Source organism: Corvus moneduloides, chromosome 15 (genome assembly GCF_009650955.1).
Source record: "Corvus moneduloides isolate bCorMon1 chromosome 15, bCorMon1.pri, whole genome shotgun sequence".
In the NCBI taxonomy this organism is placed as follows: Eukaryota; Metazoa; Chordata; class Aves; order Passeriformes; family Corvidae; genus Corvus; species Corvus moneduloides.
This window is the reverse complement of record NC_045490.1, coordinates 18,658,074-18,671,120: the sequence shown is the minus strand read 5'-3', so window position 1 is coordinate 18,671,120 and position 13,047 is coordinate 18,658,074. Positions and strand designations below refer to the sequence as shown.

Genomic DNA, 13,047 nt, shown 5'->3' with positions numbered 1-13,047 from the left:
GGGCAGGGGCACCCGGGGTGTGCAGTTTGGAACTGATGCAGTAGATGAGGTGTTTGCCCTCCTCAGCCTGTGTATTTAAAAACACACCTTACTGCATCTTGGATTCGGGGCAGGACTCTCAGTTTCACAGGGTTTGATGCTTATCCAGAATTTTTCCAGGAGTTGCATACTATTCGCGTTGCTTGAAAGGGGCTTGTAAAACCTAACAATTTCTGGGGCTGAATGGTGAATTTGCAACATAAACGTGAGCAGGATTGGCGGGGTGTCGGGTTCAATAGCACGCGCGTCGTGGATCTCTCTGTGACATGTTCAGCCGTAAACCATTCCGACTTGGCATCTCATGTGAAAGCAAAACTTGACATGGCTCTTGCTGGATCTCGCTCAGATCTTGTTTTGAACTGTGGTCTGGGTCTTTGCTCTCCTGTGAGTCTGTTTTAGTTTAAGTCATCTAAATAAACACATGCAGTGGACCCTGAAGCCAAGCAACCTTGGACCCTGCCATACTTTGGGCAGGGAGACCTGATCCAGAACTGGTCTCAAGTGTCCAAAGATCTGGAATCAGGGCCTGCAGGACTGCAGAGGTCTTAAAATCAATGAGATGACAAAACCACTTTTATTTTGGTTGGGCCATCAGAATCTTCTGCATTCACCTGATCAGACTTTTTTCCTGCAACCTGTGGAAAAAAATTTGAATTATTGTTCTGAAAATTTAGAAGCTGAGATTCTCATGAAATTAAAAGTGGGAGTGGAAGCTAAACCACCCTCCTCCATTCTCAGACCCCAGACATTGCTGAGAAGCTGGAGAGGAGCTGCAAGAAGGGACCCTGGGGGTGCTGGTCCATGGCCAGTTGGATGTGAGTCAGCAGTGCCCTGGAGCCAGGAGGGACATCCCTGTCCTGGGGACATCAGGCTGGGCCAGGGAGGGATTGTCCCGCTCTGCTCTGGGCTGGGGCAGCCTCACCTCCAGTGCTGGGGCAGTTTTGGGCACCAAAAGATAGGAAAGTCACCTTTTAGCCATATGTGAACACCTCCAGTTAACTTAAGTTTCTCAGCACAGCCATAATTCTTCAAGTGTTAGCTCTGAAATAAAGCAAAGTGTCTTTTTATTAAAAAAAAAGAAAAAAAAAATCTTCATTATATTATTTTTATGATAAGGACTCTCAGTTGCTCTGCTGGGGATGTGAGCATTGTGTCTGGTCACCAGAGAGCTGTGTAACACGTTTACAGATTTATTGTGATTCCTCTTTAGGAAATGTCATGTTTCCTTTGGATATTCCTAGGAAGCCCCAGTTCTCTCTCAAACTGAGCTTTGCACAGTCAAGGTTCACTTGCAGACCAAGCTTGTGAGCTAGACCTCTGAATCTTTTCCTTATCCCGTGGCTGGAAGCCGTCTATCCCCTTCCAGGGAAGAAGACCATCTTCTTGAAAGCTGTGTGATAGTTTAATTTAATCCTTGCTGTGTTCAGGAAGCGTCACCATAAAGCTGCTGGCATCCTGTCCTCTGTGTTTCGTGGTGGCTGCAGCTGTGTATCCTGTTGGAATATTTCAGTTCCCTAAGGTTTAATGTTAATTAAAATTAGTGATGGGGATCCCTGAGCCCTGGTCATGCCTCACCTTGTCTGGGTGGAGAGGGTGTGCTGCTGAATGCATCTGGTGCTGACAGTTATCAAGCTGGATTTAATTGCCCTCCTCAGAGCATCTCATCTCCTAAGTACAATTTGTTGCTGGTCTTGAGCATCTCTAAGATGAGGGTGATGTTTCTGCTAAGCATTCCTTAGCAAATACACTGAAGTATTTAACTGCCAGAGGGAACAAAGCAGTGCAGCCCTGCCTCTCTCAAACGGATGCAGCTGAGATCACGTTCAGGAGACTCCTTCTCTTCAAGGACTGTTTCTCCTTGGCTTGCAGTTTGGTTTTGGATAGGAGGTGAGAAAAAAGAGGCTATTTTTGCAGTGGAGAATAAAACCTGTGCTCCAACAGTAGCAAAATAGAGTCTATTTGATATGGCAGAACTATTTTTAAGGTCAAGGAAAAGTAGATCTTGCTTAAATACATTTTTGTTCTTGAGATTCTCTTACATTGTCTTTTGGATATCCGAAGACAAGAAGTTTTCCCGAGGGAGGACAAGTCTCAAGTCTTGCATTTGCTGCATAGGTGGTCACTCACAGGAAGGTGGTCACTCACAGGCTGGAACAAATCTGGATGATCATTTTTTATGGATGGCACTTGATTTGATGATGCATTTCTCTCTTCTCAGTAATAGAACTTGACATGAAGAGAACTAATGCCATCCTGCATACAAGCAATGACCTTTCTTGGTTCTAAATTCCCCCCATTTCAGCTTGCCCCAGGGAATGTGGTGTTGATACTGGAATGTTGGCTGGATGAGATTGCATTTGTTTGAGATGATATCTTACAATGCCAGTGTGCATGTTTGTTTAGTGTGAATAAACCTGGGACCGACCCAGGACTTGCTATGAGGTCAGCAACTACTCTAGTCCCGTTATCCTGCTCCACTTATCATCTACACCTGATGTTTTAAACAATTTTTAAAGAAAAAATTTCCTCTAGTGGCACAACTCTCTGTGTCCCAGGATCCCTGGGGCTGGAAAAGCCCTCTCAGCCCATCAAGTCCAAGCTGTGCCCGATGCCCACCTTGTCCCCAGCTCAGAGCACTCAGTGCCACCTGCAGCCTTGGACACCTCCAGGGATGGGCACTCCACCTCCCTGAGCAGTCCATTCCCATGTTTAACAAATTCCTCCTGATGTCCATCCTGAACCTCCCCAAGCCTGGTTCTCTGTCCTCTTGTCCTGTTGCTTGTTCCCAGGGAGAAGAGCGACCCCCACCTTGCTACAGTGATATGTTGAATTTAGGCCTACATGAAATATGCTGCTGCTCTTCGATGGCTTCTACAGAAAGTTCAGGACTGGCCTGTGGAGGCTGGAAATGACTGCAAGAAAAGAGCTCCCAGCAAAGCCCAGCAGAGCCCCTCACCAGCAGGTTGTGCTTTGTACAGAGGGGTAAAACACCTTCCCGTCCCTTAACATGTGTGCCCCTCCCAGCTTACATGTAACTGGACCTGGTGGGTGCAGGTAACGGGAGATGCCATAGATCTGCTCAGATACCACATCTGAAGCCTGCCTGGGGATTCAGACCTCCTGAAGAGCAGTAGCTTCCTGCTCCAGGGAACCTGCAGTTTTGACTTAAGTTTCCTAAATTTTCTCTTGGTTTAATGAAGTTCTTTTAAAAAGTAGTAGATGTTTCTCCTCATTAATAGTAAGCACATGTAGCTCTCTGAGGTGCAGTTAGGAATGTCTGTCAAGCAAATGTGCATCTTTCCAGCTGAAGCCAACCTGGTTTGCCCTAGCTCCGGCCGTGGCCGCCCTGCTGCACTGTTGGCAGGAGCCGTGGCAGTGATGGAAGGAGCAGGTGAGGAGGCCTGTCCTGGTGTGACCTCAGCCTTGCCTGGTTCAGCCCCACAGGCACTCCTTTCAGCCATGTCCTCCTGTTCCTCCTGTGACAGAAAGCTCTCTCAGGGCAATGTGAGGGTTACTGAACTTAGTTAGAAAAGTGGAATTTTGGAATGAAAGGTAGAAGGAAAGAAAAATTTTAAACTGTTCTCTTCCTTCCTTGGTTCCTGCAGCTTGTGTCTGGCACAGACAGGCACAGGGCTCTGCCAAGCCTGGATGTCCTGACCCACGCATGCAGGACCGTGCCCTTTTTCCCTGTTTTTGGGAGGGATGGGGTGTTCCCAGTGTGTGGGGGCAGTGTGGGCAGTGCTGCTTTAAATGGGGCCTCTGGATGGAGATGTGCCCTCCATGGAGCATCTCCTCCGCGTGGTTTTGTGTTACTTCCCCGCCTCGTGAATGCACTTAGATGTCCTGTATACATAATTAACCTCTCTGCTGTGCTGGCAGACACTTTTATTGAACTGCCCATCATGACTCCTAAGTATTTTCCTCGGAGGATTGTGCAGGTTCAGAGGGCAGAGAGCTGGAGGAAACGCGCATGGGGCTGAGTGACTCTTGGCAGTTATAGATGCAGCTTCCCTGATTTACAGCCTGCTCTAGGAGCAGGAATGTGCATTTGGGTCAAGAGGTGTCTCTGTGGTCAGGATGCCTTGTCATAAATCCAGGATGCTGAGCATCAGGATGCTGCTGACGGATCTGTCCTGATAATGCCCATGAAGTGCACGGGGCTGGCTGAGCACTCAGGCTGGCTAGTGTGAGCAGGTTCTGCCCACCCCAGCACTGTGGGCTCTGGCAGGGCTGTGCTCAGCTCCTCATCGTGTTTTCTGAGCTGCCTTTAAAAGGTGTGTGTGTGTGTCAAGGGGGAGAGAGGGCAGTGCTAAAGCTGTGACATTAACACAGCTCCTGTATTGCCTCCTTCTACTTGGGATTTTCCAAGCCGTGTGGGGCGAGTCTGGAGGAGACTCCGAGCACTGCCTCTCTGACTTTGAGCTGAGCTTGTGCAAAACTGCAGAGAAGGAACTTTCTGAAAGCCACATGTCCCTGGGCACGTGCTGGGTGAACAGCTCTGGGGCTGTCAGGGGTTATCAGTGGTGCTGGGGGCACCAGCCCTTGGCCCTCAGCTGGGCACGCTTCAGGAGCAGCTCATAGGGACTGCTGAGCCCTGCTTCTCCTGAAAACCCAAGCCTTCCCTGCTGTCACTGCTGTGACATTTAGGAAACACAGGGCAGGGTTTCTTCTGTATAATGCACTGGGTGAACCTAACAGTGTCAGTGTCCGAGGGAAGTGTTCTGCAGCGCTTTGAAATGATTGCTGAGCTCAGCAGGAGTGCCTGACACCTGGGGGTGGCATGAAATCCAGCATGGTGGGGTGCCAGTGCTTGGGAACCCCCTCGGTCGGTCTGTCTCTCTGTCTGGCGGGGGAGAGAAGGGTGGGTGCAGAAAAGGTCAATTTTCAGCAGTTTTCCTTGTAAAAGCCTCAGTGCGTGCCCTTCTTGGAAACCTTTTGCTTGAGTGGTAACTTTCCCTGCTCCAGGTTTTTTAGGAGGTGGGGGCATGGTACGGAGGGCTGGTATCACCACAGTTTGACTTAGAGCCTGGAGGCTGAGCTGGCAGAAAGGTGATAATTGGACAGAGACTCACCCCCCCTCTCACTTGCAGTGCCGAGGCTTGCCGTGCCCTGTGCCAAGGCAGCATTCCTGGGTTGTCGCAGACGTGTTTGGTGGCCTTTGGGGTTTGTTGTTATTTGCAGCACATCACCAGCCGCTCACCCAGAGAGCTTCTAATTGCAGCAGTGCTTGAGGAGGGGAAATGTTTTAACCCAAGCTTAGCTAACAGCAGGTTAATTTGTGCCCTGATCTTTGCAAAGAGAGAAACTTTTCAGTCCTGGAGCTTCTCTCCCCGCTCTGCGGTGTCACCCGAGCTGCTCGCGCCAGCTCATTGTTGCTGTAAAAGCCGAGGGAAGTTTGGATTTGCCGGTGCCCAGTGCGCCAGATTTGTGAAGCATAAATGAGAAAACCTGCCCTGGCCTCCCTTTCCCATAAAGAGCTGCTCAGGTGGCTCAGCGTGGCAGGCTGCTGGGGGAAGGCGGAGGCGGCTGCTGCACCTGCTGATGCTTTGGCTCGGGCTGGTGGCACAGAGCTGCCGCGAATTCCCCCTGAGCTGCAAGCTGTTCGTGGCAGGAATGCCTCGCTCCGAGGAGCACTCCTGCTACGACAACAAAGAGCTCTTTGATCCTTTCCATTTGGAGAACTTAAAACGAGAAAGCCAAACTACAATAAGACCAAGTTGGGTCATAAAAAGGAGAGCAGGAGCACCAAAGCGCTCCGGAGTGTAATTGTAGAAGCAGCAAATGCTTTGGCACTTAATTCTGCTTTAGTGTCAGTTCAACGTTTCACGTTTAGGACTAGAGAGCCCCTCGCCAAATGCTCTGCACAAACAATCCGGGGCTGCTCCTTGGTGAGCTCGGAGCGCCCCTGGCCCAGCGTGGCCCCCTCGGCTCTGCTGCCCTCAGCCACAGGCGGGCTGGAGCTGGCCCACGGTGCAGAAACCCTCGGGATACCCTTTACTGGAGGGTGAGCCTTGGGTGGGTGCTGCTGCTGTGATGCTGCTCTATAAAAACTCTGGCACCACTCAGGTCCCTGCCCTGGCACGGGGCAGTGACCCACAGCCACCGGGGCTGCTCCCAGCCCTTGTTCCAGGAGCCGCTCTGCTGGAGCCAGCCCTTGGTGCTGCTCAGGCTGTGCTTTCCCTTCGCTCTGCCAGGGCCACGCCCCAGAGGTTTCCCTGGAGGGTGGCATTTAGATCAGGCATCTTATAAGGCATTTATCAGAAATTTGGCTAACAGATACCACATCTTCCCAAAGCTGTTGGGGGCTGTTTAAAGAAAAAAATGCTCTGAATTATTTCTTTGCAAAGAACTGACCTGCAAGGTGGCACGGCCTCGTTGCATGGCCAGGCTGCAGCCCCTGGGCCAACGCCAGCAATTTGGTGGTGGCTGGTCCCAGGTGCTGCCTTGCAGAGAGCCTTTGCAGGAGCAGGGGTGTGCCTCTGCTGCGTCCTGCTCTGAGCAGGGAGCATGCCTGGAGCTGCTGCCAGTGGGAGGGTGAGGGCAAAAGGCAGGAGCACACACATGGAGCACATGAAGCCCTCGCTCCTGCCCTGGGAGGGGACAGGGACGTGGGGCTGGGTGTGGGACCTCTCTGTCGTGTGGCCAGACCATCACCCTGGGCCAGGCAGCCCCTGTACAGCTCTGGGGCTTTCAAGAACTTCTTCATTGTAAAGAATCAGTCGAAAACATAAAGCTCCATGTTCTGGCGGGTGAGTGCTCTGCAGGGTGCACCCCTGCCAGCGCACTGTGTATGAAATGTGCCTTGGCAGCAGCTCCTGGCTGGCGTTGGTGACGGAGGGGGCAGCCCTGGGTCGTTCGCACCCCGAGCTCCTGGGGAAGGGTGAGCCCGTGGCTGGAGCAGGGAGTGATGCTTGGCCAAAGCTGTCTCCCTTTCCTCTTTCACCCCCTCTCTTCGGAGGAGAGAGGGGATGGCTGACAGACCCAAGGAGTGATTTGCTATGGCTTAAATAGGGAGCTGGTTAAATTTTAAGTGTTGGGCACCTGATGCTAAAAATTATTGAAAACCCTTACAAATTGATTTTTCCCCTAATAGATTGCTGTGGGTACAGCTCTTCATGGTGTAGGTAACTTGTGTGAATGATTTATCCTGTTGGGGATTACAAGGGAAGCTGTAAAATGATCTTGTCAGTATTTGAAAATCATTTGTGTGTCTGTGACGTGTCTTAGCACATACAGGAATGCTCTGCTTGGGGAAGTGAGGTCCTTATCCTGATTTATCTCTAGGTACTTGTAATGTTGCTGTAATTTCATGTTATCAAACCATTTAGCTCTTCCTCTTCCAGAACAAAGTTATTTTATCTCATGCTCCTTGTTTACTTCAAATTAGCCCTGAGGTTGGCCTGAAGTTGCACCTTGTTATTCCTCCACCTCCTGTCTCCGTCTTAGGCTCTGTTGGCAGATTTGAAGGTATAAGTAAATACTTTTTTGTTATTAATAGAATAAGTTCCCCCTCCTACACACATGTTTTCTTTTCATTCCAGTCTTCATTTTCCGTGAAAAACTGACATTGCAGTACAAGCGGAAACCTCCCAAATTGCATGAAAAAGCCTTAATTCTCCTAGCAACAAGGTCAGGGCTCAAATCCAGTCCCTTTCCCTGAGCATGGGGGGAACAACCCTTCCAATTACCTGCTCCCCCTGCGGTATAGATCCGGTCGGTTCACAGGCACCTGGGTTTGGGTGGATTTGAATCTCAGCCATGGTATTGTTTAAAAATTCTCCACTCACTGGGGAAGGGTTTGTAGTGGGCTGAGCCCTGAGAAACCTGGAGCTGGTTTTATGGCTTCCCATTGAAATCTGGTGGAACCCTGTGGTGTTGACTGATTTCCCCCTTTGCCACTCATGTGGCTTTGATCAAACCCAGGACTTGGAGAATGACACCCCCAGGAACTGGAACCACTGAGCTTTGCCCAGTTCTGCTGTTCATTAAAGCATTTGTGAGCTTCCAGTTGTGGATGGTAAAATGAGGACCTTTGTGCCTATCCAGGATGGAGACTGCTGGTCCTGTGGCAGACCCCTGTACAGGTCCTGGATTAGCTGAGTTGTTGCAAAAGTTGCCAGAATTTCCTTTGCCCTCTTAATGAGACCTTCCCTGGTGCCGAAAGCCTCGAGGCAGGAGGGTGCAGTGCTGACTTAGGGCAAACTTCACCTTCTGTCCCACGGATGGAACTGAAGCTCTGCCAAAGGCATTAAGTCCTGGAGGAATGGCTGGTCCTGGGAGCTGGTGCTGGACAGCCCATCCTGGCTTTCCTCTGTTGCTGCCCGTGTGCCTCCAGCCTGGGTTACCTGGGTGCCTGATGGTTCCCCTCTCGTGGGTATTCAGGGCTCAGGGGTGCAGGGAAGCCTGTGCAGCACAGCCCAGAGGGGCTCCCTCCTGTTCCATGGTCCCCTGCCCTTCCCACAAACTGCAGCAAACTCCACAGTGGTTGTGCAGCACCAGGGGTGGCTCCCCTGGAGGGGCTGTCCTTGGGGAAGGGATGGGGACCATGCAGGGCTCGGCTCCTCGCCCCAGTGTCGTGCCCAGAGGAGCCCCTGAGCAGAGCTGGGGCTGGGGGCTGAGCAGCTCACGCTGCTGCAACTTTCCTGTCTCCCCTGGGACATGATGGCTGAAGTGGCTAAAGACTGAGAGGGTCTGACAGTGTTTAGGTTAGGAGGGGAGAGTTTAATAGTAGCATATGTAGGCCTGCAGTTCTGAAAAACTCATTTGATTTCAGTGGGAAGCTGAACAGGGCTGTTATGGAAATCCCTCCTTTGGCTTTGCTGAGCACTAAATGAAGTCCTGTGTGATGGTTCACACCTACTTATCCTGTATCTATTCCTTAATATCTTCTGATGCATAAGTCAAAGTGCCGGTGCACATGACACGTGACGTTCTAGGTGCAGCACCAGTAACTCAGCAGTTACAGGAGAGGTGTTCTGGCAGAAGGTTATGGGTGAGAATTTCCTCTGTGCTGAAGGACTTGAAGATGCTGTTGTGTGATGCTGTCACTCCCTCCAGTGCTGTGTGTGCTGTGTGAGAGTCCTGAATGCAGAGATCCGTGTTCTGCCGTGTTCACAGCCTGGTTCTGGGTGTGGTAGCCTTGATCTCCAGGCTGAGCTGAGCCCAGTTTGCCAAAATCTTAAGCCAGTGGCTCCATGGGGAAAGGAGTCCCAGGGAGGTGGGCATTCAGCTGTGGGGTGAATGGTCATGGTCAGAAACCTCCAGTTCAGTGCTAATCCTGGCTCCCTCTGCGAGGAGGAAAATACTTCAGGGATGTGGCTTTCTCAGCCAGCTCCGGGAGCTCTGGGTGGCTGCTTTCAGTCTGAGATGGAGGGGCTGCCAAAGGGGAAGGGCCAAGCCCCCTGTGCCACCAGAAATTAAACCCTCTTCCAAACAAACCCCCCCCCCCAGGAGAGCAGAGCTGTAAAACCAGGCACTGGCCCGTCCCCTCTCCGTCAGCAGCACTGGGGTGGCTGAGAACTCACTGCCACGTGTTGCCCCAGCCACAGTGGCATCGGGGTGCCAGGGGGATGCCATCCCATCTGGGAACCATTCCGGGGTGGGAACAGCCCGTTCCCCTGCTGATGTCACTCAGGGTTGGGAGTCAGAGCCGAGCCTGGGGTGTGCAACACCTCTCCAAAATAACCTCTGACTTCAGGGCCCTCCAGGGTCCCCGGGACCGGAGTGGGGCCGGGGACCTCAGCGGCTCCAGCACCTCCCTGGCTCTGCCCTGGAGCACCACGTGTGGTCCATCTGCCAGGGGCTGCACTGGGATGAGGTGGGGCAGGGTTTTCAAACTGCTGTGGAGGCTTAGACTGAGGCTTGTAATGATTTTAGTGGGATTTGGGTAGTTGTGTGTGCAAGCCCCTAAGGTGTTTCAGAAAACATCAGCAGTGAGGGGTGGAAGGGGAAACGCTGTTGTTTGGGCCGTATGAGATTCTGGGTTTGGGTTTTTTCTGACTAAGCATGATGTTTCCCTGGCACAAGTTCAATTCATCCTCTTTCCCTAATGGAAAAAAGCAAAGCTGTATGTCTTGCTTTGCTTGCAGTTGAAGGCACTGGACTGGATAAACGTAACTGTTGTCTTTGAAAAATTTTTCTCCCCTTGGATAAGAGCATTAAAAAAAAGAAATTATGACCTCACGCTTTCATGCTTAAAAAAAAAAAAAATTCAATTTCAGCTGATGCTTATTATGGCTCTTATTAACAATGTTTGAACCAAAAAAGAGGTCCAGATGTGATGATTTTATTTATGCCAAATTGCGTTTTGGTCACTGAGCTTGCATTTGGATAATTTATTTTTTCTTTTTTTTTTTTTTTTTTTTTCCTTTTTCAGCCTGATGGCACCAGTAAGGAGTGTGTCTTCATTGAAAAAGTCCTGGAAAACAACTACACGGCACTGATGTCTGCAAAATATTCAGGCTGGTATGTTGGATTCACCAAAAAAGGGAGGCCACGGAAAGGGCCCAAGACCCGGGAAAATCAGCAAGATGTACATTTTATGAAGAGATACCCAAAGGGGCAAATGGAGATACAGAAACCTTTCAAGTACACAACAGTCACCAAGAGGACTAAGAGAATACGACCCACCAACCCCAGCTAAAACCAGACAAAAACAGTGTCACAATAAGGAATCACAAAAAGAAAAAAAAAAAAAAAAACTGCACCAGAGGAATATTTTTACATTAAAAATAAGGAAGAAGTTCTATTTTTGTACATTGTGTTTAAAAAAAATAAAAATAAAAAAAATTAATAAAAGACTAGGTGGCAAATGCTGGGGAAGGCTGTTCGGGATTTATTGTGACTTGAAAAATGAAATGAACTGCTCTATTTAAATTGACTTCTTGTTGTTGATGACACACAGGTGCTTATTTTGCTTTTTTGGAAAGGACAACTTTTCAAGCATATCCCCAGAGGGAAAAAAAAAAAAAAAAGAATTATTAAAAATAAATAAATAAAACCAAAGAAAACCAAAGGTCTTTCCCAAAGTTACTGAGACCCTGCCCCGCCAAGTGCCGGTTTGCAGTAATCTATTTATTGCCTGCTGCCCCCCGGCCAGGACAGGCAGTGGGAGCTGCAGGGAGTGAGGCCCGTGGAGCTCTCGGCGCATCGATCCTCTGTAACCTTCCTGACGACATAGGGAGTCACGGCTCCGTGATCCTGCATCCTGCTCACTTCTGGAGAATGCTGCTAACTACATTCAAGTGACTACAAGATGACCTAGTACACCAATGATAAGGGAATATTTTAAAACCAGCTATATTATATATATTATATATATATAAGCTATTTATTTCACCTCTCTGTATATTGCAGTTCCATGAACCAAGTATTACTGCCTCAACAATTAAAAAAAAATTATTTAAAACATCTGTACATATTTTTGCTGTTCACACTTCTTTCCCCTCCCTGAGTAGTGTTTTTTTAATGCATATTTATCCTTTATGCGAGGCCAGCAGGAAATGCTCAGGGTAGTTTCCCCACTATAAACTTCATTGCTGATTCTGTAGTTCCTCCTATTCCTTAATACCATCTTCCTCTTCCTCCCTGGTTGTTCTCACAAGGAAGATTCCCAGTGGGGTGATGGTGGGCTGAGGGTGAGGGAATCCACACCGCTGTTTTTCAAAAGCAGCACGTTTGATACTTCTCAGTCCGAGGAATATTTCCTAAAGCTGAGGCCAAGCAGAAAGTGAACTGGAAAATGAGTATCTGACTGCATTAACACGTGCTTATGTGTGGCTTGTGTTTCCTTCATTGGAGGCTTTAGAGGGGCTCTTGCTTTCAGCTGTTTAATTCAATATTGGGCCTTTTAAATTTGCCCTCAGCCGGACAAATCCGTCTCCTGCATGGTTCACCCAGCCCATCCAGTGACTTGCTTCCCTGGTCAGTCCAGCTGCCTTTCCTCCCAGGAATTCTGCACAGGATATGGGAGGTGTGAAGTGCCCCACAAGCAGAAAGTGGGGAAAAGAAGCAAGATGAAATAACCGACTTCACATTTTAGCTGGAATGGCAACGGAACCCAAGTGGAGTTTTAAGAAGCTCACTTGGCTGTTCCTTCTCTCTGTGTGCAGACATGGCTGCACTCCCTGGTTACAACCAGGGCTGGAAATGCTCAAAGCCATTAAGAAAGCTTTTTCTTGTTAATCAGGAGAATGACTCTCCCCAGAACAAGCTTTCCCAAGATAACTTTGAGAGCTGCAGCCAAATCCTGCAGATCAAAGCTGTTTGGGAGATGGTGCAGATAAGCATGCAAGCTTGAGGATGCTTATCTGAACCAATCTCCAAACCTTGCAAGCCTAGAGAAAAATGAGCAGTGCTAAGCAGGGTCACTCCATGCTGCTTCAGGAGAAGCTGGGCAGCTGCACAGGTGATGCCTCACCCCCAGCTAAGCACAGGACGTCACTCAACAGCCCCTGTCCCAGTGGATTACTGGGAGCTGCTCTCCTGGTGCACCTGGAGACAGGCACAAAAGCAGGACCCAGTGGTGGAATTGGTTGGTGGGGGCTGGAAGGCTTTGCCAGCTTTGTCTTCAGATTGATTCATGTGGGAAGGATTTGGGGAAAGTTCAGAGGAGTGCTGGGGTGGAGGACTGGGAGCAGCTGGAGATTTGCTATATTAGTACCTCCAAGAGGAGACACCCAGTTGATTTCCAGAGTGAGAAATATTTTATGGGTGCCTTTTTTCTCCTTGAAATATTGCCATGGCCCATGGCCCACGGCCCTGATGGTTTCACTGTTAGAATGACAGGGCTTGTTTCCCATTGGAGAAGTTCAAAGGGGTGGGAGCAGTAAAGGCTGGAGAAGTCTGGGCAGAAGGGATCTGCTCTGAGGCTGGGAGCAACCAGGGAGGATCTGCTGCCTGTCCCACAATGCCCACTGAGTTTGGAGACTGGCACATGGGAGTGAGGAGCTGTGCAATAGTTGGGGCCTCTGTCCCTCGTGTCATTGGTTTACAAGAGTGTTTCCTGGA

At 49.7% G+C, this 13,047-nt stretch overlaps 1 protein-coding gene across 1 annotated transcript in view; it reads left to right on the top strand.

The window, feature by feature from the left end:
• Nucleotides 1-11,308, top strand: part of FGF18 (fibroblast growth factor 18) — a 68,447-nt gene extending 57,139 nt beyond the window's left edge. Inside the window, exon 5 of the mRNA XM_032125307.1 lies at nt 10,415-11,308. Within this exon, the coding sequence (XP_031981198.1) occupies nt 10,415-10,681 (267 nt within the window). The 3' untranslated portion in view covers nt 10,682-11,308. The remainder of the gene's footprint in view (nt 1-10,414) is intronic.
• The last annotated feature ends 1,739 nt before the right edge of the window (nt 11,309-13,047 follow it).